The sequence below is a fragment of the Dermacentor silvarum genome, chromosome 8, assembly GCF_013339745.2.
Source record: "Dermacentor silvarum isolate Dsil-2018 chromosome 8, BIME_Dsil_1.4, whole genome shotgun sequence".
NCBI classification, from domain to species: domain Eukaryota; kingdom Metazoa; phylum Arthropoda; class Arachnida; order Ixodida; family Ixodidae; genus Dermacentor; species Dermacentor silvarum.
Window position 1 is genome coordinate 131,243,303 of NC_051161.1, and position 23,544 is coordinate 131,266,846.

The 23,544-nt window shown below is 46.3% G+C and overlaps 1 protein-coding gene across 2 annotated transcripts in view; it reads left to right on the plus strand.

Moving 5' to 3' along the window:
• The first annotated feature begins 14,042 nt into the window (after positions 1 to 14,042).
• Positions 14,043 to 23,544, plus strand: part of LOC119461711 (S1 RNA-binding domain-containing protein 1-like) — a 101,921-nt gene continuing 92,419 nt past the window's right edge. The window contains exons 1-3 of one of the 2 annotated variants that reach the window (XM_049671958.1): positions 14,043 to 14,217; positions 14,343 to 14,574; positions 20,754 to 20,939. In XM_049671958.1, coding sequence (XP_049527915.1) covers positions 14,350 to 14,574; positions 20,754 to 20,939 — 411 coding nt within the window. In that variant the 5' untranslated portion in view covers positions 14,043 to 14,217; positions 14,343 to 14,349. The remainder of the gene's footprint in view (positions 14,218 to 14,342; positions 14,575 to 20,753; positions 20,940 to 23,544) is intronic. The other variant, XM_037723079.2, reaches the window with a different exon arrangement.

Consider the following 23,544-nt stretch of genomic DNA (forward strand, 5'->3'; position numbering starts at 1 on the left):
CGTACCTACGTTCCCTCACGAACTAAGTAAGCACTGCACCGATGCTGTCTGAGTAGCGTATGGTTTGCGAGCGCGCGTCGCACAGGCTTTTTTCGTTTTGATGGGCGCAGTCTGTACCCTTATTTTAAGGACTGACGAAGATGCTTAGCCGCGAAATAGTCTTACATTAGCTACGAATCGTCACGTAAGCCACCTACTTTCCTTTTTCACGGGAAGCACACATCGTGTGTGTCTCTTGTTTTTTTTTTTTTTTTTTTTTTCTTTTTTCGGTACTGGTTATTTGGGACTAAAGAACGCAGTGCTTCGTCTGGGGAGAGCGGCTGTTTTGTACGTGGTAAGCGAAACATTGTGATTTTCTCTGATTTCTCAGGAGATATCTTGCGGACCTCACGGTGTTACGTTACATAGCTGATTTTTTAGACTTGTACATATTTGTAGCGTGGTGATCGTAAGCCGATGGTCATTCGTGCTCATTCCCGATCGTAGTGGGTACTGTGACGGTCTTTAAATGCCTGTGCACGGTATGCCCAGGTGTAGTAGAGTTAAGGGGCATCATGGGACCAAAATGTTTCGGCGCTTTCTGGCATGGTGTCTGTTGTAGCCTGTGCATTTCTTCGAAACGTGTGAAGCGAGGTAATACAGCATTGCTTCTGCTAAAATTTATTTTTAAGCACTGTAATGGGTTCTCTGTATTTACAAGGCAACTTTTCATATCAATAATCACTTTTGTTGTTTTACCTGTACTTAGAAACACTTTGAAGAGGACCAGCACGAGGGAAATCGACAGGATGGGCGCCGTCTGTTAAAGTCAACAGCCCTACATCATCATGGACTATATTTTCGAAGTGAAAAACATTGCTAATCTGTATTCGACTGTCTTAGTTTCATTTACGGTTTTTGTACGTGATATGTATGCAGTGTTGTTTATTTTTTCAATGTAGTTATCAGTGTTCTAATGGTTATTTATGAAATGTTCTGTACTCGCCATCGATGTGTTTGGCTGATGCGACGTATTCGATGATAGCTGATGTATGTATTCTGGCTGGATATCTGGCTGGATATCTGGATTAATATTATCCGCGGTTGCGTTTTCTTGTTTGCATTCTTGTTTTCGATTTATATTGTGTGTAATAAGGTTGATGTACTCACTTGAACCCCCCCCCCCCCCATGTAATGAATAAATAAAAAAACTCTCTCTATCCCGAATTGTGTGTCGAGCCTTCCTTGCGAATAAATTTGTTTATCTCGTCTTTCAACATAACCTTCAGGCGCCACACAGTACATATAATTTTTCATGTACATATCTCTTTCATGATTGATTGTACTAGACATTATAAGTAAATGTATTTTGTGCATCGTTTGATTTCTTGTGTGTACTACGCAAGATTGACACAGACAAGTTACGTTACATTTTTCTCTACAGCACTAACTAAACCTTATTTTCACATCGCAGTTATTTTTACACCAGCTTAATCCTGTCAGCACACAGTTTTGTGGGCAAAAAAAGCAAAAATTGCGCGTAGATATTGTCAAATAATTGCAACGAACGCGAAGAGCACGCGCAACGCAAGGGAAACTAACCGCCGTGCGCGAGTGGCTGGCTACGGTAAAGGAGGCGTGACGTGTAAACCAAAATACAACAGCGAAAAAGAAAAACTTCCACACACAGGGGGTCGCAAACCTTATATACCAAGCATCGAAGCGAAAAAAAAATAGTGCGTATTTTAAACATACACACGGCATATTAAATGTGATTGAATTAGGCAACTTGGGGCATGTTCCCGGCGCCATACATTTACGTCTTCGACCTTCGACGAGTTAACGGCTAACGGTTATAAAGATATGCAGATGGGACATCATCAAGGCAAAGCACTTGGAAGCGCGCCGCGAGTAACACTATTCATGAACGCAAGCGTAGCTGAGTCTCAGCTCGTGTGACACAATATGGCGGCGCCAGCGGGGTTAATTGTCTCCACAATGGACGGCGGCGCTGGGCATCGAGGCACCCTATGCTGGGTGCGACTTCCGCGCCATCTATTAGCGGTACGAGAAAGCAACTGCCCTCCCGCCCTTCCTCGCAAGAGTCGCCTTCACCCCCTCGCCTTCCGCTGAAGAACGAAAGAACTTACTTATTGAACTCTCACTGAACTCTCACTGAACCACGGCTCCCTCGCTCTTCAAAAGAGCGGCGGCTCAAAAGCTCCGGCTCGCTCCTGAGCGCTCAGGTTTTTTTTTTTCGCCACGGCTCCCTCGCTCTTCAATAGACCCGGCTCGCCGCTCTTTTCGCCTCGGCTCTCTCGCTCTTCAAAAGACCCGGCTCACTCCTGAGCGCTCAGGAGCGGGCCGCTCTTTTGAAGACCGAGGGAGCCGTCGTGGTTCAGTAAGTGAGCGGCGGTTCTTTCGGAGTGAGGAAGCCTGTTCTCTCTCCTTGAATGAGCCGTGCCGAACCGTTCCGTCAGAGCTGGGTCTTCTGCTGGGTTTCGATGTTTTTCGATTTTTGACCGACGAATGGTGGCCGGTGTGGGCCGACTCGCACTACTGGTACTCGCTCGCAGTGTGTGGTGTGCGCAGCAGTCCCCTTGGTTTTTTGTGCGTCTTAAGGTGTGGCACCCGATGCCACCGAGGGGAGAAATAAAGAAGTCTTAATTGACAAGGGATGGTACCGCTCGTTTCCTGCTGCTGGAATTCGAACGATGTCGCACGACTCTCACCGATCGCACATCGTGCGCTGGTCCAATAACACTTCGAAGATGGTCTTCCGTGTCTTTAAAGGGCCCCTAAACCACCTCAGATATTTTTTGAACATTTCAAGCAAACGCTCATCGAGTTAAGACTGCCGTCACGATCAACGATGCCAAACGCTGCAGCGCTACGCGCTGCGGGAGTGCCACAAAAGAAAAAATTGCCGCGTATCTGCGTGCTTCGCTGCAAATGTCGTCGAAAGACGATAGTCTTCCGCCGGCCGTACTACATGAGTGCTGCTCTGATCCGCGGCCACCCGTGATGCTGTTCTCGTACCATTTCCATCCTGGTATGATAAATGCAATGGAGGTTTGTTTGAACAGATTTCATTTTACCGCATTATTTCATCAAGCGGCCATTTATATATTGCCCTGCCTCAGACAGCGCTTCCTTTATGTTGAATCGGCCGCATCTGGCTGGCATTGATAAAATTGAGGAGGCGCGCATAGCATGGCATTTTCAGCGCAGCTTAAGAAACTAGGGTCTTTAGAGTTACGTATCTATGTATTTTCTATTAAAGGAACACACCTCCTAATACTTACCTAGTGATGTTGCGCCTCAGATATGCGTAATATTTACTTTCTGATCGATAACGTTCACAAGTATGAACAGCCGTACCAGTTTAAGTAGTGTGGGCGGTAAGCAAGTGGTCCAACTTTGGCCGGGTGGCTGAATCGGGTGACAGACAGACAAACAGACAGACAGACAGACCAAATTTTCAGCGTTGAAGTTCCCCAAGAAAAAAGACTATCGTCTTTAAAAAAAATCACAGCATATCCACGGGGTGAATGATGATGAGCGGGCGAAGCTCCGGAGGGAATCATCGGATCTCCCGCTTAAGGGGACGCTAGCACAAACGCCTTAGAAACGTGCAGTACTCTCTAGTAAAGGGGAGCGGCCACAGCGTCTTACGCAGCCATTTACACATGCCGGAACGTGCACCGCGTTTGCCGACGCCATCACATGACTGCTGAGAGAGTATACCCCCGTATTCATAAACGCTCCTCGACTTGAACTTGACTTGCCTCCGCTTTGGGCAGCGCGTTCGAAACGCGTTGAAGGTAAGGCGGAGAGGCCACAGCGTCTTACACCAGCTTCTTACACGGGCCGTAACGCGCTAGCACAAACGCGTTAGAAACGCGCTAGAAACGCGGCCTTTCGTTAATGTTGGGTATTTATTGCCATCGTGGTGCGTGTGTCCATGTCCGCTTCGTGGCGTATTCATATGGACTGCTCGTTGACGTTTGATTAGTTATGTCCACCTAGTGCTCATATTATTGTAAATAGTTCCTGTAAATACAACATTTCATTCATTGTAATAAATACCATGTTCAAAAAAAAAAAAAAGCTTCGTGGCGTAGTGGGCTAACGCCGCGCGCTCGGAAGCGAGGGGTCCCTGGTTCGATTCCGCGCTACGGACACAACTTCGGAATTTTTTTTCTCATTTTTCTCAGACTGGTTACACACTACTGGTTACACACTACTACTACGACGACGGGGACGGAACGGGTGCCGCTATAAGGAGCTTCGCCCCTAAAAAAAACAATGCCGTTCTCCTCCCCTCGAACTTTTATCTTCCTTTCCTATATAAAAGCCACTTACTACTCTCCTCCCCTCGCCTTTCCGGTATCCCCAGCGGTCGTCACGATGTCAGCAGGGGGAATCGGGTGATGTCAACTGCGGAAACGATGTCCGTTGGTTGAACAAGAACCTACGACTTCCGGTTATGCTAGCAGGTACGCGCGCTTTCTGCTCTTCCTCGTCGTGTTGCTCGTTTGTGCGCCCTTGCGAATCGGTAATTACAGCCCGCAACGCAAGTGCCAAGTCAATCGCGTTCCAACACAGTCGTGCTTAGCGGTCTGATTAGCTGAGCGAACAGAGTGCGACAGTGTTGGCCTTTCCAGACGTGCGCGCAACACAAGGTCTATGCTCGTCTTGCGCTGGAGTTTGAGGTATAGTAGCGGCGCCTGGTGGCGGCGAAAAACGTCATCTGGGTAGTACCAGCTTGGATACTATTGAGCCCTGGCTGTGGCGAAGCACGTTTCTAGCCCGCGTTTTGCGTCGAGTCGCACTTTTTTCTGCCCTGTTTCGAGTGCGAAAAGGCTCGTCACTTCTCACAGACCATGGCGACCAGGCTGCGAGCTGGCCGCAGCCTGTAGTTATACGAAAACGGACTCTCCGTGTGCCGTCATGCTGGAAGCAGAAGACTTCGGCGACGCCGATCCGGAGAAACCTAGCTCAGCCTCGAAAAAGCGTCACCGTCGTTACTGCTGCGTAATGGGCTGCCATGAACAAGAAGGCCTGAATCCCAACATCAGATTCTACCGTTTTCCTTCAAGGCGTCACGAAGTGGAGCGTCGGGCGCGCTGTATAACTGCAGTTCGTCGCGCCGGGTAAGCGAAATGGAAGACCGACATAGCAGCAGGCATGGCTGGTGATTCACGATTCGAGACCCGGCCACAGCGACAATTAACCATTCGACTGGTTCGAAGTGGTGAAGTGACCAGGTGTGTGCAAATGACCACAAATGGGCGGGCTGATTCGGTGACAATTCACTACCCCCACTACGAGCAGCACAGGTTAGAGAGTTGAATGTGCTCATCCTTGACCTCAAGCCAGCACGTTGAGGCAGCACAGCAAGGTAGTATTGATTACAGCACATCGATGTTCGAGCGCTGTCATTAAAAGCTACATCAAGCGAGCAGCGCATGAGCTCGCGCTAAAGCACGATTTGCACGTACGTACGTTACTGCGAGCTTATATGCATTGCATCAGTTATTTATCAATTGCTAAAGGGACAGATGGCCGCTACTACAGCGCAGGCATAATTACTTGTCTAGCGTCATGCAGTCCACGAAGATTACAGGAGACCCGCCGTTTCGCGGCATGTCGAAAAACCGCTGCCGTCGCGGCGCTTATGATCGTGCGCTCGAGCAGTTCGTACACCGCGGCATGCTGAAAGACCGCTGCCGTCGCGGCGCGTACCGTCGTGCGCTCGAGCAGTTCCGTACACATGTCTGCTTATCGCTGCTGTGAATTCATTTATAGAAAGCATTTCCTCGCGTTTGTGCGCCTGAGTCTAGCAGCGTGCAAACCTTACCTGAAGTTCAACTTCGCACGTGCGTGACTCGCTTCACTTGCGATTGACACCGCGCTAAAACTTCGCCGCTTATTTCTTGAACGGCGTACACGTATTCGGCGTTGCATAATTTCTTGCCTTTACGCAGCATGCCACCCATGGAAAAATCTTCGGCGCACGATATTCGCTGCAAGCCGTGGTACAACACAACTGAAAGTGGCGGGTCCATATTGTAAACGTGCTTCCCGAAGCAGACGACCGAGCTTGGTACTACCCAGTTTCGGATTGAGGGCGCTTTTTAGCACCATTGTTGCAGCGCCCCCTGGGCAACGCAAGAGCCCCATAGCGGTACGCTTCGCATAACACGGGCTGGCACCGCAGCAACAGCGGGTAGCCGAGAAGCGCTTAGTCCACGTCCCCATTACCGGCACGGTAACTCTTCGCACGCCGTTTGCCATTCGCGGGCCGCCGTTCGACAGCGGTTCTTGCTCGCGAACGGTGAGATTTCCTTGCCGTACGTAGAGAGGATGAGACCGGGACTCATTTGTGCGGCAGATTCACCGCCGCTGATCGATCGCTCGACGGCGTCGATATCGTCGCTAGGCCTTTTCTGGTTCCCTTCAAAGCTAAAACGGACGGCGCTTTGAAATGAAATACCGACGCTCACAAGCCGCAATATTTTCTTATCGTTGTTATCGCTCTTCGCAATACTTGTACACAAAGAAGAAAAATACGCTGATATTAGCGGCGCCGTCGGCTGCGATGCGAGCACAGCCTAGCCCGTCGTCTCCCGGCTGCAGCTGATGTTTTCGTTGCCGGTGGCGGAGGCGCGCAGGTTCGCGGTCGTCGATTGGGCTGTTGATGGTGCAGCCGGCGGGGCACCGGCCGAGCTGCCGTCTACTTTGGACACCTCTCGCGCGGCAGACGTCCTACGGCACTAGCGGACGGTTCGCCGTCGGTATATGTGTCGCTAGCGTGGACGTGACCGGAAGTATGCAGTGTTTTGAGAAGCGCGTTGGCGATGACGTATTTCACGTGACCTTTCGAGAAGCACTCGGCGAGGAGGGGAGACCTAGCCGATGAGGAGAGTAGCGAAGGAAAGAGCGAAACGAGCGAGGGCCGTTTTTCGATCATCAAACGCGTGTAACTGCGCTATTACGGCCCCATTTCGAAAAATTCTCGCGGCTACGTGTTCGTTGTAGACTCGTGCACAACTACAACACCACAACTAAATTTCGACCTCTGGCTGGTTTAGGGGCCGGTTAACGACAAGAGGCGAACGTGCAGTTTACGTCCTGGTGTTCATTTGTGCTAATTAGTGTAGTGATGAAAATGTCGCCCATGACATCCACTTCAGTGCACTTTCTGAGCGTGTATCATTAGCACGTCAATAAAACGAGGCCAATGATCTGTTGTGTTGTAATAGAACTTCATTTCTTTTTTTTTTTTTTTTTTTTTTTGTCCTGGTGTATGATGGCATGATCGCCAGTATCGCGCGTGCACTCAAGAGAAAAAAAAACGAAAGGTACGTGCGGCAGTTTTGTGGATCTTTCGTAGGATTTTTGTATTGTACTTCAAGAAATGATTTCTACATTAATTTTGCATGGCGTTACAGCTTACTCATGTTATAGTGAACGTGCGTATGCGAATAAATGAATAAAGTTGAAACATAATGTACAATCATTTTGTGTTCTTAGTTTGACAAAAGTTGATCTTAAAGTACCACAAAAACGGACAAGCTTCTGTAATGACATGAAGTTACATATTTTTTTTCTGAAAAAATTACGTCGCATTCTGCCTGTCACAGTATCATAAGCATTTTGTCCCCAATATCAGAAAAGAAAGCTTCATTACAACTAAAAATTCACGCTTTTAATATATGTAAAAATATTCTCTAAACATAGCGAAAATACCAATAACACGGTTATTAAATTATGCATATATCGGTTTTTTTTTTTCAAAGCCACATAACTATAGAATATGCATAACACAGGTTACACGTTTAAGTGAACCGGTGAGCCGTTCAAATGAACCGGTTCATTTCAGTGAGCTGAGCCGTTCCGAGCTCGCTGAGCCGTTCCGGCTCACTGAAGTGAGCCGTTTTTCCCATCTCTAAGTCATAGTGACATTCTCGTTGCACCACTGCAGGTATGGTATCCTAACTGGATTCTTATGTGCTATGTTTATGCGTTTATGCTTTTATTAGTCACGGGCTATTTATGTTTTTTTATTAGTCCCTCAATCTTCCAAAGTCTATATCCGCGCATGAAAAACACGCAATGGGTTGGTGTGAGCTCCTTCGGCTGGCACTGCAGCGTTGCACCTTGAGAAATGAATTGTCGTCTAAGAAATTAGCTCTTTGAATAAGTTTGCGCGAATGAAGGCGTCGTAAAATGTATTTGAGATGACCGTCATAAGTATACAAGCACAGGGAACGACAGCGAACAAACGGAAACACTGCAGAAGGCGCCCGGACAGCGCCCGAACGGCAGCAGACGACAGGCGCAAGTCCGTGCCCCGACGTCAGGCGAGCGGCGCTCGCAGCGCCCCTGTAGGTCGTTCTCGGGGCTAACAGCGTTAAAGCACGGCCGCCTGGATCGACGCGCGCGGCACCCCGCCGCGCGCGCCGATCCAGGCGGCCGTGGTTAAAGGGATACGGACACAAAAGTTGGCGGGTGGTTTTTTGCGTCGGAACAAAGGTTGAACTGTTGAAAATGACGAATACAACAAGCTGCTTTGAAAAAAGAACGAGAAACATCTGTTTTTGCGATTTTCTGTTGCACCTTGCCTCCAAGCGGCCGCCGGTAGAAGCTGAAATTTGGGGCGCGATCTTGTACGCGTTCCAAAATGGAACGGAGGCGGTCTGTTCCATCGAGCCGCACACGATTGGTCAATTTGAACCGTGAGCCGCACACGATTGGTCAATTTGAACCACCACGATCAAATCGACCAATCGTGTGCGGCTCGATGGAACGGCCCGCCTCGGTTCCATTTTGGAACGCGTACAAGATCGCACCCTTGACGTCATAACACGCACCCGCGCGCCCGCCGCCCCGCCCGGCCAAGGTCGGCCACAGCCGTCTCATGTTTCTGGCGGTGTCGGTCCCTTGCAGCGTTTGTTTAACCCCGTTCGGCGATCTTCGCACGTGGTCCGTCCGAAACATTTATCCCCGTCGGCGTTCCACGCAGATGGTGCGTCTTGCATGCGCCTTCCCGCGGTCGTCGCTCGCTCGGTATTGACGTGTTCGCGCGGCGGAAGGAAATGCCCAGACATTGCACACGTTTCCCAGAGACGACAAGGTGCGTAAACTTTGGATACCAGGGGCGCGATCTTGTACGCGTTCCAAAATGGAACGGAGGCGTTCCGTTCCATCGAGCCGCACACGATTGGCCAATTTCAACCGCGACGTTCAAATTGACCAATCGTGTGCGGCTCGATGGAACGGAACGCCTCCGTTCCATTTTCGAACGCGTACAAGATCGCGCCCCTGCTTGTCAGCCATCACGCACAGCCTGGAGACCTCGAAAAAATGACTTCATTTGCGCGACCCCTTCGTCGACGATGATTATGTGACCAGCCCGGCTGTGCTGAGAAGCCTCGGCATGCCGCTTAAAAGGCAATGCTTAAAGCCTGACGCTGCGCCATTGGTCTTCTCACGAAAACGCAAGGCAGAAATGATCAGCGGCGCGTTAGGAAAGAGGAGGCGAAAAGATGTCGGTACTGTTTTCGTCCACTTGCAGCCTTCTTGAGCAGTGTGAGGGCGAGGCTGGGGCGAGATGCACGAGGCTGGGCACGAAGGCAGTAATGTCTTTAAAAATGTTGGAAAAGCATAGTAAAACAATACAAGGCTAGCGAGCGCGACTCACGAGATTAGACACACACATAGCTCTGCTTCTCCACAGGCTAAAAGCAGAAAAAACTGGGCAAAACGCCAGACAGGTGCTGCCATCTGTCGGTCGGCTGGCGAAGTGGACGTAAGAGTCTCGGAGGTACTGATACCTCACAACAGTTGCTCACGCCGACGGCATCAACTACTATTCAGTAATCCACGCAGTGCTGAAGTGCCCCGCAGCTGCCTCGCCTGCGTGCGCTCTTGAAAAAGCAAGTTTACAAAGGAAATGACAAATAATTATTGCACAAGTGTCTGGTGCAGAGCGAAATCTTCGCACTACCGTGCGCGAAAACCTGACCTGAGAACTTCCACGGCCGCCTGCTCTTCGTCGCTTGACGCGGAAGGCTCGTAACCGTAAGCGGTAATATTTCTTGCCAAGTAGGAATGGTCCTCGTCTTCAGACGTGCACTCATCGCTGGTAGAGGCACCAGAACTCGAATCCATGCTCGCGATGGCGGCGTCGGCGCGCTTCGAATGACCGCGGCCGGCCGACGAGGGTGTCGTGACGTCGCGCCTTCCAACTCCCGAGGGTTGGGCGGCGAGGCGCACGCTCACAAAAACGCCAAAAATAAAGCCATCGGCTCAAAAATGAGCCAAGTGACTACTACTTTTCGGTGTAATCACACACTGAGGATTCATTTTCAGCAGTTTCGTAAAATTTTCAGATTTCGTGTCCGTATCCCTTTAAGGTCCCCATGTCCCAGAAAATCCGGCGTCGGCCACCGGCGTGCGATGTCGGCGGGTGGCGGAGAAAACCATCCTCAACCACGCAGGCCCTCCGAATATATTTAGGTATGCCACACCATTCTATCATTAATGCTGCTCATACCTTGTCTTGCATTCTTGGCAAAGCTATTCCTCGGAATTTCGAGAATGACAATCCACAAACAAATGTCATGAAACAAAACGCCCACTGCGCATGCCTTTTATGTTAAATATTCTCAGACTGGAATGTTAAAAGTACGAAACAAAAACGGAAACCTGAAAATTATGCTTTTTTTTTTTTTTGGCGCGGCTGTGCAATATCTCCGGGATCGCCCCACACAAGAGGCCGCGTTTCCACCAGAAAGCTCGCCTTCGTGCATAGCGTTCACCGCAAGTGTTTCCCGGTAACCATTACGGTTGCTTATTAAGGTAGGTCACCACCTTCGAGAAAGAAATTTACAATTATATTTTTTGCTTGTAACAGTAGCGCACCCAGGATCTCTGCCGGGGGGGGGGGGGGGGGGGGGGGGGGGTTGACAGTTTGCCAATACCATCTAAACAGCACTAATTTCAATTTCTTCACGGCAAATTGTCGAAAAAATGCGCTTTTTGCGAGTGTGCAGACGATTGCGCGTCTTACATCTTAGTTGCAGTACTCAAATGCGCAAGGAAAGAAAAGGGGCTAAACAAAAGGGTGGGTTAAGTCGGCCTCGGGGGGGGGGGGGGGGGGCTTACAACCCCCGAACACCCCCCCCCCCCTCCGTCGGTGCGCCACTGGCTTGTAAAGCTTAGGTAGCTTGAAACTTGAAAATGATGAAATTGCTGAAAATGTAAACAAAAAATTTCTATAAATCAAAATGTGCCAAATTGTGTATGTTGCGCCAACAGTCATGAATACAAAATTGTAGGTGCGATTCAAACGCGACTTGGCAGTACGTAATGAGGATAACCTGTGCATGTAACCACCACAATCACCACGTATCTAAGCTAAGGTGCGTCATCATAAAAAGAGTGCTAAAGTTTATATCCGGCAGGTTTGTTTTTCACACATTTAGCCATAGTATAAAAGGCTCGTTTTCAGTCATTCTGCTTGAATGCAGAGTTTCATATATAAAGAAACAGCACACAAACGTTTATTCGAAAATATTTATTCGAAGGAAAGTTATCACTGTTCGCGTAACTGTGCGATGCGAAAAATCACGTTTTGAGAAAAATGGCGTTAAAGATTTGAACCGAATGTCAATGTAATAAAAAAAAAACATTCAATATGCCTAAAATCCACCAGGCTCATAGCTTGGGCTTTCCATGGAAGCGGCATCATCTCCTTTTGAGCGAGCTGAAGCACGTTTTTGTTTTCTTTTTTCTGTTTTTTTTTCTGGCCCGTTTTGCGTCATCAGCTGCCTCACATGCGGCCTTCCTCACATGGCAACAGTCACTGCGTTGACGCTTCCTTTTCGTCCTGTACTTTGCCATATTTCATGGAGCATTATTGACCCTTTTCGCGGAGCAGTTAGCTCTACAGGAACGGGGTGGTGCTTTCGGCCGCGAGCCATACGTTGCCTCAGCGAATGCGCACGAATACTAAACTATTACTGCTTCTACCCTGCTACTGTGCGATCAGCTGTTGAAAATGCAACTGGGTGTGCGCTATTGCACTGTGCCCAATTCATACTGCAAAATGTGTCACGATAAATGGAAGACATGTGCGGTAGTTCGCTGCAAAAATAGTGATTCACATATTATTGAATGGAATGAACCTGTGTCGCCGCTGCTACATAGTGACTGCCTGTGTTGCCGCCCTTCGCGATGCACGGATTTCCTCAAAGATAAAAAATATAATTCATCCGCCTGCGCTGTATAGCCAACCTCCAAAGAAAGGACTTCAACTCCGGAACGTCGGCACTTTGGAGTGAGTACCGCTCGTTACAAAATGAAGTAGCGCCACTTACTGGCATAGTAAGTTTCACGCACGCTATCTACACACATCCACCCTTACTCGCACGAAAACTTACGCCCACCCTATCGCCAATGTGTGAGTGAAGAGGCGCACACTTGAATCAATGTGCCGAAGCATGAGTGACGGCGACTACACCGACAAGACACGAATGTTGGAAGCTGAATGTTTCGTGACGGTCCACAGAGTAAGCGAGGGACTAGCGATAATATGTCTTTGCTACGAGCTACCGCAAAGTACAGAACATTTAAATTCCAAGCCTTGAGCACAGCAAGAACAAATTTATCGCAGCAGAGCACACCCGCGAGTGATTACGCTGAAAATAAACAATCAGATAGTGGCCGCACCGAAGAACTTTACTGAGTCAGAAATATGACAAGCCACTGGTTCAAAATGTTTGCCTAATAAAGAACGCAGAGCACACTGATCCCGATTTATTTCATAAGCGGAAAGATTAGACAGCTTGGAATACATTTCTAGCCCCGCTCTTAGTACAAGCACCGTATACGCTGCTCACGCCGTTTGGACAAGGCGTAATGAGCTCTGAAAGCACTTACATGGCCTCTAAAGCTGTCACCCAAAGCTTCGTGTCATGCACGCAGTCACCGGCTACGATACGCGTCGAAACAGCGGTTTGCTGCGCCGCGCCAGCGTCACGCGCTTGTATTGTAAACGCGGAGGCAACGGAGGCGGCTGAGGCAAGCAATGGACGCGTCACCACGTGATGAAACATGGCAGCGCCCACGGGAGCACCGCGAAAAGGGTCATTTGCCATGAAGGGCTAGAACTAAATCCGCGAGCTCGAAATGGCGTACAAAAAAGCACAGATGGCACAGATAACGCAGACGCAAACGCAAACCAACGCTACGGTGGCTAGCCACCGTACTACAGTGAACTAGAAGTATTGGTTCTAGTTCACTGTACACCGTACCAACGCAAACACGCGCAATGGTTTGCCGCAGCGCCCCGCAGCCCTCTTGTGGAATTTTTTAACTAAATCAAGAATAATTACCACAAAATGATTCCAAAGGCTTTAGTACGTACTTAAACAAATGGGTATTACGTAATATCTATACGAAGATACATTTATGATTAGATGGCAGATGTTGTGGATTCAAAAATCTTCAGTTTCGGTTTCGAATGCGTCTAGGTGGGGTTCGGAAAATGGGCATAACTTTTGAACGGCTTAAGATAACAATATAATTCTTTTGCTACATATTCTTGAATATACAGGGAGCTTGAATATGCAAAATCCACCCAAAAATAAGCTTTTTTAAAAATTCGTTTTTGAAGGTAGTGACCTACAGTTGAAGGTGGTGACCTACGGAAGCGTGAGAAACACTCAGCGATCTTTGAATGCTATCGCGGTCCACTCTTAAAAGCGAAGCTCTTAGCGTCCTTCAAATTTTTACCACACATTTCGCTTCCACCACGTGCGTGTCAGCAGTTATCGCATTTGAATAAAAATCGAAACAAGAAGTAAAAAAAAATGCTTCATACTGTTGTATTCATAGCCTTTCTTTAAAATGCGTTGCAACATTTATAGGAGCTGTTCTTTGCAAATTATTGTTAGGAACTGGTCAATTCAATAAATTTAATTATCTTTTTGGGGTTCTAGCCGTTGAAAAAATAACGGCTGGCTACCATGGCCGCGTCCACAGCAGCTGCCGCGGGTATCAAACTGCTGAACGCCGTGCTGGTAGTTACGGAATCGGGCCCGTTTTAACGCGAAGTCTCGCTTTTTCGTTGGCTGTTTCAAATTCGCGAACACCCCAGTGACATCTTGTTGCTTTTGCCTCACGTGGAAGCGCTTCACTGAGCCTCCCGGACGTCGCGGTAAGACGGTGAGCCCTACAATTTTCATCAGTTTGCGTTGCAGACGACAGCTCGTTGTTGTGTTCGCATACGTGTTGGTGCGTTTCTTTCTTCGCCGCGGAAGCCTTACTTGCTTTTCCATCTCTACGATCAGCTTCGCGATGGCTGACGACAGCGTGTGCGTGATAGATTCGCCGTCATCATCGTCAGAGGCCGACGACAACAGTGATGAGGACTACAACCCCACGGCGGCTCGGGGCCGCAAGGCGGGAACGAAAGGTCGTGCGCCGGTGGTCAAGAAGGCGGTCGGCAAGAAAGCTGCGACATCACGAAAGAAGCCACCGGTGCTGATCGACCTGGTGTCACCACCGCCTGCCCTGGGTTCGGTAAGCACACGGCTGAGCTACGCTTGTGAGCAGTAATAAGGCGTTGGAACACTAAATTCCTTTTTTAACTGCGATCACTATCGACTCGGATTTGATATCTTAATGCGTCACAATTAGTAGCTTACCGTACAACGTTGTCATATACAGAGCGCTATTGTGTGCAGCATGTGGTCTGTTCGCAGCTTACTCTATACAGGGGAACATTTCGTAAATACGCAACTTGGAACGCAAGATTTGAGAGAACGGGTCATTAGGGTGACGCACATGCTATAAAGTGCCAAGAATTGTCAACTGGTAATTCCTTATGTTTTCAGACTGGCCGGGAAAATAAGAAAACGACACGATTTAAATGAACACGGCATTTGATTGTTCGGATGTGTCGAGTGGCCGCACTGTATAGACATAATACATTTACCACCCTGAGCTGCATAGGAAGATGAACGCGTTGATTTGAAGAATAAAACTAGCTCAATAACTTTCAGTTTTGACCCAGTGAGTACCTTGTTTTGCCGACATCCTTATACTGTGCCTATTTTTGTTCGGATTTGACGACCAGGAGCACAGAGTAAGTAGAAAATACAGTGAAAAATGTACAGTTTATAGCAGCACATTGTACTTCTTTGTACTTTGCGTAGTCGTGTTCAAAGTACAGTGCTTCCTAAATGTCTTTGCACCAACCAAATTCATTTCCAGCTTTATTATCTAATGGAAGGTTGTGTGAAGGCTCATTAGCTCTTTATTGTGGATGTGAACTTGTGCTACATAGTTTTCATGAGGGACAAATAAAGAAACACGATTGCACATAGGGTGATGCACATTATCCCGTGTTTGTGATTGACCTTGTTCATTTGTGTCTTGTTGCAGCTATGCTGGGCAGCTTTGCATCCTTGAGCTTTATTATCTGCAACAAGCTGAGTAGTTAGATGTTCTGGTTCGAAATCGTGGCTGACAGCTTGTAGCAAGTTCAGTTGTACTGGGTCGTCCACTCTTAAAAGAAGAACCTGATTGGTATTTAGGCTAGCATCATCATCATCCTATTTATGTTCACTGCAGGATGAAAGCTTCTTACAGCGATCTCCATATACCCGTGTCTTGCACCAGCTGACCCCATCTTATGACTGCAAATTTCCCAAATTCAGCACCTTACCTAAGTCTCTGCCATTCTCATCTGTGATTCCCTTTCATTGGCACCCATTCTGTAACTATAATTGACCACTGGTTATATGCCCTACACATTACGTGGCCTGCCCAGCTCCATTTTTCAAGCGAAGCTTGTGTTGGCTCACTTGTGTCGGGGTCGGTGTATGCGGAAAACTATCATCATGAGCATTGGCTCGAGCATTGTCGCAGCTAGCTCGTTGGCGTCCCTCGGGTTGCGCTCGTGCTCGGCACATGTTCGTGCCACTGCTCCTGCATTCGTCGTCTTCTTCCACAGCTGGCTCTGTTGCCGCTAATCATTCCAGCGTAGAAGTTAACTTCTGTCGTCGTAACGGGGAGGCCGTGTTTACGGGGGTACGAGCCATACATTGTCTTATGTGATGGACAGATTTAATTTAGAAGCAATTTAATTTCGAAGAATCGCAAGCGACAATGGCGGGCGAATGCTGCTAATCATGCCGCTGAGCAAACTTGAGACATCGAATGCAAGCGACAACGGCAGACTTGGTTCACCGTTGTCGGCATACCCATAGACGTGCCGACCCGATTGTGAGGGCTTGCGTAGCCAGAGGCTGAAAAGTTGCACGAAAGGGAAGGAAAAGTAGTAGGTCAGGTACACACATGACAAGCTTTGCTTACCCCCATTTTATCGACATGGTAAGGGCCGGTGATTTTTTTGTTTTTACTCTTAATGTCAATTAGCATATCGACTATCCCCGTTTGCTCTCTAATCCACACTGCTGTCTTCCTGTCTCCTAATGTTTTGCCTAACATTTTCGTTCCATCGCTCATGTGGTTCATAACTTTTTCTCAAGCTTCTTTGTTCTCAAAGCAATCATTGCACACTTTTATTTTTGAGGATAGTGGCAAGCTCCCGATCATGGCTTGGATATGCCTAGCATACGCACTCCAACCCGTTTATATTCTGTAAATTTTCTTCTCATGATCTGGGGTCCTCTGTGAATAATTGACATAGATGAAAGTACTCTTGCATAGATTCTAAAGGCTGACTGCCAATCATGAATTCGCGTTCGCTTGCCAAGCTACACTTTGATCTTTACTCAAATGCTGAGAAGCGATTCTGTTGAACATTACCCTGCACATTAATCTTCAATTCTACTCTTACACTTTGTTGGCTATGGTCATCAATCAATTGTTGCAAGTCATCTCCAGCGCTGCTGAACAGGACAATGCAATCTGCAAACTGCAAGTTGCTGAGATATTCACCTTTGGTCGTCACTCCTAATCCTTTCCATTCTAATAGCTTTAACTTGAATACTTTTTCTAAGTATGCACTGAATATCATTGGAGGGATCGCGTCTTGTTGCCTGACTCCTTTCTCGATAAGTATTGCCCCCGCTTTTATTGTGTAGAATTGAGGTAGCTGTGAAGTCTTTATAGATATTTGCTAAGATATTCACCTACACTTCCTGTGCTCCTCGATTACGCAATGCATCGATGACTGCTAATATCTTGGCAGTCATGGAACTCACAGTAGCCTAAATTTGGTGTGAAGGCCTGCTAGATAACTTTTCATTAAATGCTCTCGGCTTATTGCGATGTATCAGCCGCATTTTACTGCCATGTAGAACAAAATGCTGAAATCATGCTTTAATCAATACTGATTTGATGTTTATTTAAAAGTGTACTACTGTGTACAGTCTGCTCTTGCACCTTGAAGGTCACACTAGTGACTGCTCTAGCGAAGTACGCGAGACGAAGGTTTTTTTTTTAAAAACAGTGCGAAGGACAGGATGAAAGTAGAGACGACGTACAGAGCACTGACTGATAACCACTCTTTATTGCATTTTCATTTGCGATATATAGGAATCCCTATGCGCAGAAAGTTACAATAATGTATAAATTGCATGCCACTGTTTGCAATTTATCATACATTTGATAAGTAGTGCAGTTCGCTTCAATGTAGGGATGCAGAGAGCACGCTTACACATGAATCACCGTCTTCGTGTATTGGGAAACTTCATGTATTTCACAAGCACATTGCTCGGGGTAGCATCCCAGGAGCATACATTTTTCAAGATATGGTGCGCAGCCAGAGTTTCTGCGGTGATTTGCCAGCTGATTTGTGACCTGAGCAAGTGAGTGTGTTCTCGTAAACATTCATTAATGGATCAGCCAGTTTGCCCTATGTAGCAGCGCCCGCGTGAAAACGATATCTTATATATGACTTTACATGTGCAGTTAATAAGAGATTGTGCATGTTTCTTATCACATTCACATTTTTTTTTGACCTTCTTTGTTCACTCTACGGCAAAGAGTGGCTGTGAGTCACCGCTGTTTACGTTGTCTCTGCTTCCATCCTATCCTTCGCGCAGTTTTTACCCCCTTCATCATGAACCAATCATGATGCCCAACTCGGCACACTCCTGAAGTACACAAGATGTGTATGTTGATAATAATGACTCATGCCCTTTGATTGAAAAATGCTCATGCATCGTAAGAAATGTAACAAGCGAATCTCATCCTTACACTTCATGTTGCAAAGCTACATGTGCCTGGTGTATGCTATATCTATGCAGTGTTTTTAGTCCTCAGGCATGCATCAAAATAGCACACCGCAACAACTAATAATAATGACAATAATAAGTGGCATAAGCGTGATGAAAGTAATGGGGCACATTTTTCCTAACTTGGCAGTCCATTCACACAGTTGCCATGTACAGGCGAGGTAAGAAAAGAAGCTTGTTCCCTGATGAAATTGAATATCAGCCCAGTTTTAGCTCGCTGCCATTAAAACAGCACAACACTATGTTGGTTGAGTATACTAGTATATGCATCTTGATCATCATGCTGAGCAGAAAAATTGCTGGTGAAAGTGAGGCCAGGCAGACAGGACAATGATTAATATGCAACACCAACTACCCCAACAGGATACAGTCCTAATAATATATGTAGCACATTCGAAGTTTAGGTTGCATGCCCAGCCTTGAAAATATTCTGCTTTTTCTCATATCCCCTGTCTCACAACCTTTCGAACCTGGCTGTACCTTGTGTTGTTCGTCTGGGACATATGCTTAAACCGGATATTTTCTTCAGTGCTTTCCAACATTCTCATTAGAATTTGTTTTCTAAAATTTCTTATGATTTCTTATGTGCAAAAGTTGATAAATAATCTTGACTGATTTCGAAATTACACAGAACACTAAAAATAGTGCGACTTTGGCTCAAGTGAGTTGGGACACCCCATCTCGGCTACGCCAACTTGCCTACACGAAGTCTCTCATGCCCTTATTCTCCTTGCACCAGCCTGTTACAACTCCTGCGCAACATATTTGTCTGATCAAACTAGGAGCATAATCTCAGTCTTTGTAATGCAGTCCAAGATGAAGTCGCTGTCAACATTAGTTGATAGTCATCTTCCTGTTCCCTCTGTTGTTTTTGTCTGTCTTGCTCTTCGCACTGGAAGTAACAGTCATTGTTCGTACTGGCTCCTTAAGCGTGCGGCTTCCCACTTCCTCTGTGGTGGCTTCCATTTAGACATTTATAGTGCATAAATTTAAAAAGTTAATGTGCTACAAATGTTTTTTAAAGAGACTGTCTGGCCACTCAGAATGTGCCTTTGGATTGTGTTTGGAATGAGAAAAGAGTATGTGATATTGGGGGACAGTAACAAGCATGCTTTTTACTCCATTGACAAGCAATTATATTTTTAATTTGGTTTTGAAGGTCGTGCAAAATTTACATGGGGCATCGCTTGATAAGGAAACTGTGTGAACCAAACTGTAATGTCACATCACCTGAAACTCGCGCAAAGAGACTTACGTTGCTTAGACAAGTTGATGCATTGCTTAAGATCGCTAACTTGTCTTAGTGCCAGAGTGTTATTTCTTTCTTATTTCCAGTTAGTACACATGCAGACTGCAGCAACGCTGTGCAGATGCACAGAGTGCTCCATCGATCGGTCTTTCATTGTGTGCTGTCTACATGGGGACGTGCAACAGTGCAAGTAGCATTGTAGGAATAGTGCGAGGGTTGCTGTCTTTTTCAGGATTTCGAAAGTGTGTAGCGCTTTTAAGGTGTGCCAGCATCATCGCAACGCTAGTGTAGGCATTCCTTACCACAATCAGCCTGCTTGACCGTCGCATAAAATGCTTCGATTTCAGCAGCAGCGCCAGCTGAAAGACACAGACTGTGTCTGCAGGAAACACGTGAACTTATAGATGACTAAAAAAAGAACAACAACTAATGACTTATGCAACTGTTTACGTTCTGAAGGCAGCTTTTATGGTCATAATTTGAGTGTTTAACATATCCTTGCATCGGAAACCCAATGCAATTTCAGTTTCTCACATTTACTGGCATGGCATTGTCATCACATCAGTATTGGAGGGTCCATGCACCATTTTAAAGAGTGGCTACGCAGATGAAAAAAATCTGTTTTTATAAATTTCTACTCGCTTTCCTAAGAAAGCACTGTAAACTTCAGATATTAGGCTTTTTATTGCTCTACAAATTAGGAGGTCCTTCAAAAACGGTAGAAACTCTCTTTAAAATTATGCACTATAAATGTGTTAGTCACCACAGACGAAACGGGAGGCCGTACATTCACAGTGCCTACCATCTGTAATTATGCCACTAGAATGTGCTTGAATCATCATTATCTCTTAGCTCAGCACACTCATATTACCTTGAGCCATCTTGCAGGGCTTGTTAGCAGCAGCCTCTGTATTTCATTAGATTGATTCTGAAGCGAAGTTGTAAATTTTTGTATGGAGGTGGCATATGCATATCATGCTCTCAGTCACTGAGAATAAATTAATATGCCTTAGACAAAGTTCATAAATGTGCTTTATTCATCTCCCTGTTACCTTTTGATTTTTGGAGATCCCGGTGTGTTGGGGCCTTTTATTGGGCATGGTGGACCTTCCATCAGTCTCATCATGTGAGATTGCATGGCTCTGAAACATGCTTTTCGTTAAGGACATGAACAGCAAATAAAGACTTCTGCTCCTTAATTTTCATTCTTACGATCGTGTTGAAATGGCGTGCAAAACTTGCAGGCTTCTGGTGCGAAGGCGGCAACACCAGCTGGCCGGAAGCGAAAACTCGGTGCATCCACACCCAAGCCACAAGCTTCCAATGGCGGTGACCAGCCTATTAAGGAAGAAGCCGGTGATGAAACCAAGCCGGTAAAACGGGCTCGAACAGGCTTGCCAGAATACATACCCTTGGATGGCCCAATGAGGGTGAGCAACAACTTATTGATTTCATGTTAGTTGCAATGAATGCACAGGTAGGTACGTTCATTGTTAAAGGGACACTAAATATAAAATAAGCTGTCTTGCTTAATTACACTGCTACAATACGAAAAGAAGCCACTGTTACCTTAAGAGTAGGCTTAGAAAGCTAGAAAATAGTCAAAAACTAAAAACAGCTGGTGACGGGCACCTTGCAGTTTCCGCACCAGCTTGTCGTAGCATCATGGATTTTGACGGCGTCTGCTCTGGCCTAATTTATTGTTGGCATAGATAGACTACACTGTATTCTAAAGGAGCCAAACTATTTGCAAGTTTCCAGTATTTTTACTTGGCCACAACAACCCAAATGTAAAGATATAAGATATGCATAGAAATCCATGATATCACGCTGATGTACCAGCACTGGAGTTATTGTGTGAATTGTGAAACATTAACGTTAGGCCTTTTCTCTTCCAGTAATCAACCTCTAACATGAAATTAAGCAAGAATAGTTTTTCAAACAATACTTTATCACTCTACACTGATCTTGTGTTTCTCTTTAGTGTGCCTTTAAGCGGAATGCACATTAGCGGAGCATGAGTGAATTTATCTTCGCGGCCAGTCTGGAAACATCCAGCTCTGTGGCAGATGACCCATGGAAGTCGGCACAGGCCTCTACTCTCTGTATCTGCATAGTGCATCGACAGCACTTCTGCAGGCACTAATAGCTGCAACACCCACAAGACGGGAGCATGCATGTTTAGGGTTATGGATATGCTCTCTACGGGAGCACAGTTGGCGTAAACGTGTGCCATCTTGCGCGCCTAATGAACCAAGGTTTTGAGGGAAAGTCACAGTCGCAGGAGCCAAGCTCGTTGCAACATAAACGATCATGCTCGACCAGCACTACCCCCGTCGTCTACCTGCTTTATCTGGGACAGTCGTGGGCCTCTTTATTACAAACTTGCACATATTAGCTATGGTAGTCGTTTGATTTCTTCTAAACGAATAGAAATATCCCATTGCATGAGTTGATATATCGCCTAGCGCTGGATCTTTCATTGCGCAAGGGCTGGTGGCACCATCTGGCGAAACACATGTCAACCAGCAGACCTGAACAAGTTAGTTCAAAATACAGAAAATAGGGGTTTGAGATGCGATTTTCTCTCGTAAGAAAGAAACAAGACAGACTAATTCTAGAAGCAGTAGTCTGGGCATTGGTCATCGGAGAAAGCGCCAAACTGGTGATGTTGTGGCGCTGCCATCGCTAACTTTGTTTATTTATGCCTTAGGGGCAGCTTCTCCGCATTGCATGGTTGCTTTTGGAACCTCATGACTACGTTTGACGAATGGGGGTGCTAGTGGTAAGTGGAAAACAGTTGCAATTTAGCTACCTAAAGGCAGCCTTATACAGTAACTCTATGCACATTCTCTATAACAATGGACCTATACTCTGTTTCGTACATAGGCTAGGATTCCTCTCGCTGCTCGCTTTTGTGACCAAGAAATAATGCGTGAAAGGTGAAAGAAATTTATAGGTATGTGCCGTGTAATTCGATGTGAAATTAAGTGTCATACTTTCATGTTGCAAAATATAATGTATTCATTATGTAGAAGATGTCGGAGATCTGATCCTATTTACCACCCATCGACCATAGTGACACGTTTCTCCGACCAGTGGTCACAACGCAGCACTTGTGCTCGCAATCAAAACATAGTATGTTGCACACCGAAAGCAAAAAAGATGTGCAAATAATACGTGATTTAACATAACCTTGCGTCTGCAAGTTGTAGTTGTAATGTGTGAAGCAGTTACTCCCTAGAAAGCCTTGCAAATCAAAAACTAGTGCACTGTGAAACGAGTGGAGTGAGAATTTCATGATGCACTACCTATGTAATGCAGTCATGCTGATGTGGCACATCATTGCCTGTTGTTTATGAAACACATGTAATAGACAGGCAAACACCTTGCTTTATAAATCACTTGCCACCCAAGCCAAACTCATCTAAATCACCATAAGAAAGTGGTGCATTGACTTTCCCAGCAAACTCAATAACCAGTATTGGTGATTTTAGCAGAACTTTATTCAACTACAGTGGAATTCTGATACGATCATCACGGGAATTAGAAAATAAAACGTATCATCTGAAGATCGTATTATTCAAAGCAAGCTCCAAAAAGTATGAAGATAGGCGTACTCGGTGATAAACTCAATAGCAAAGGTTCGTGTGGTGTCGAGTGATGCTGCTCTGCATAACAAGTTACGTGAAGCAACATCACTCGACACCACACAAATTGCATCCAACGCGCTTAAGTTCAGCAATGTTGAAATAGCTTAGCAGTTTGCGCTGAACTTTTTTATTTTCAATGTCCATAAAAAAGTTTTTTTTCTAAGTTAAAAAATAAAGCCGCCATTTCCTCACTCAACTGAGCCGCAAGCTTTTTTTCCTCCAGTGTGGCTCAGTCTGAACACGTTCTTGGATCATTGGAATGTTATTTAAGCTAGCACAGTGGAATATAAAGCTACGAGTTTTAGAAATACCAGTAAAAGCCCAGTTCTGTAGTCGTATCATCCAATTTTGGGGGAAAACGCGACTGCAGTGACCCCGTGAA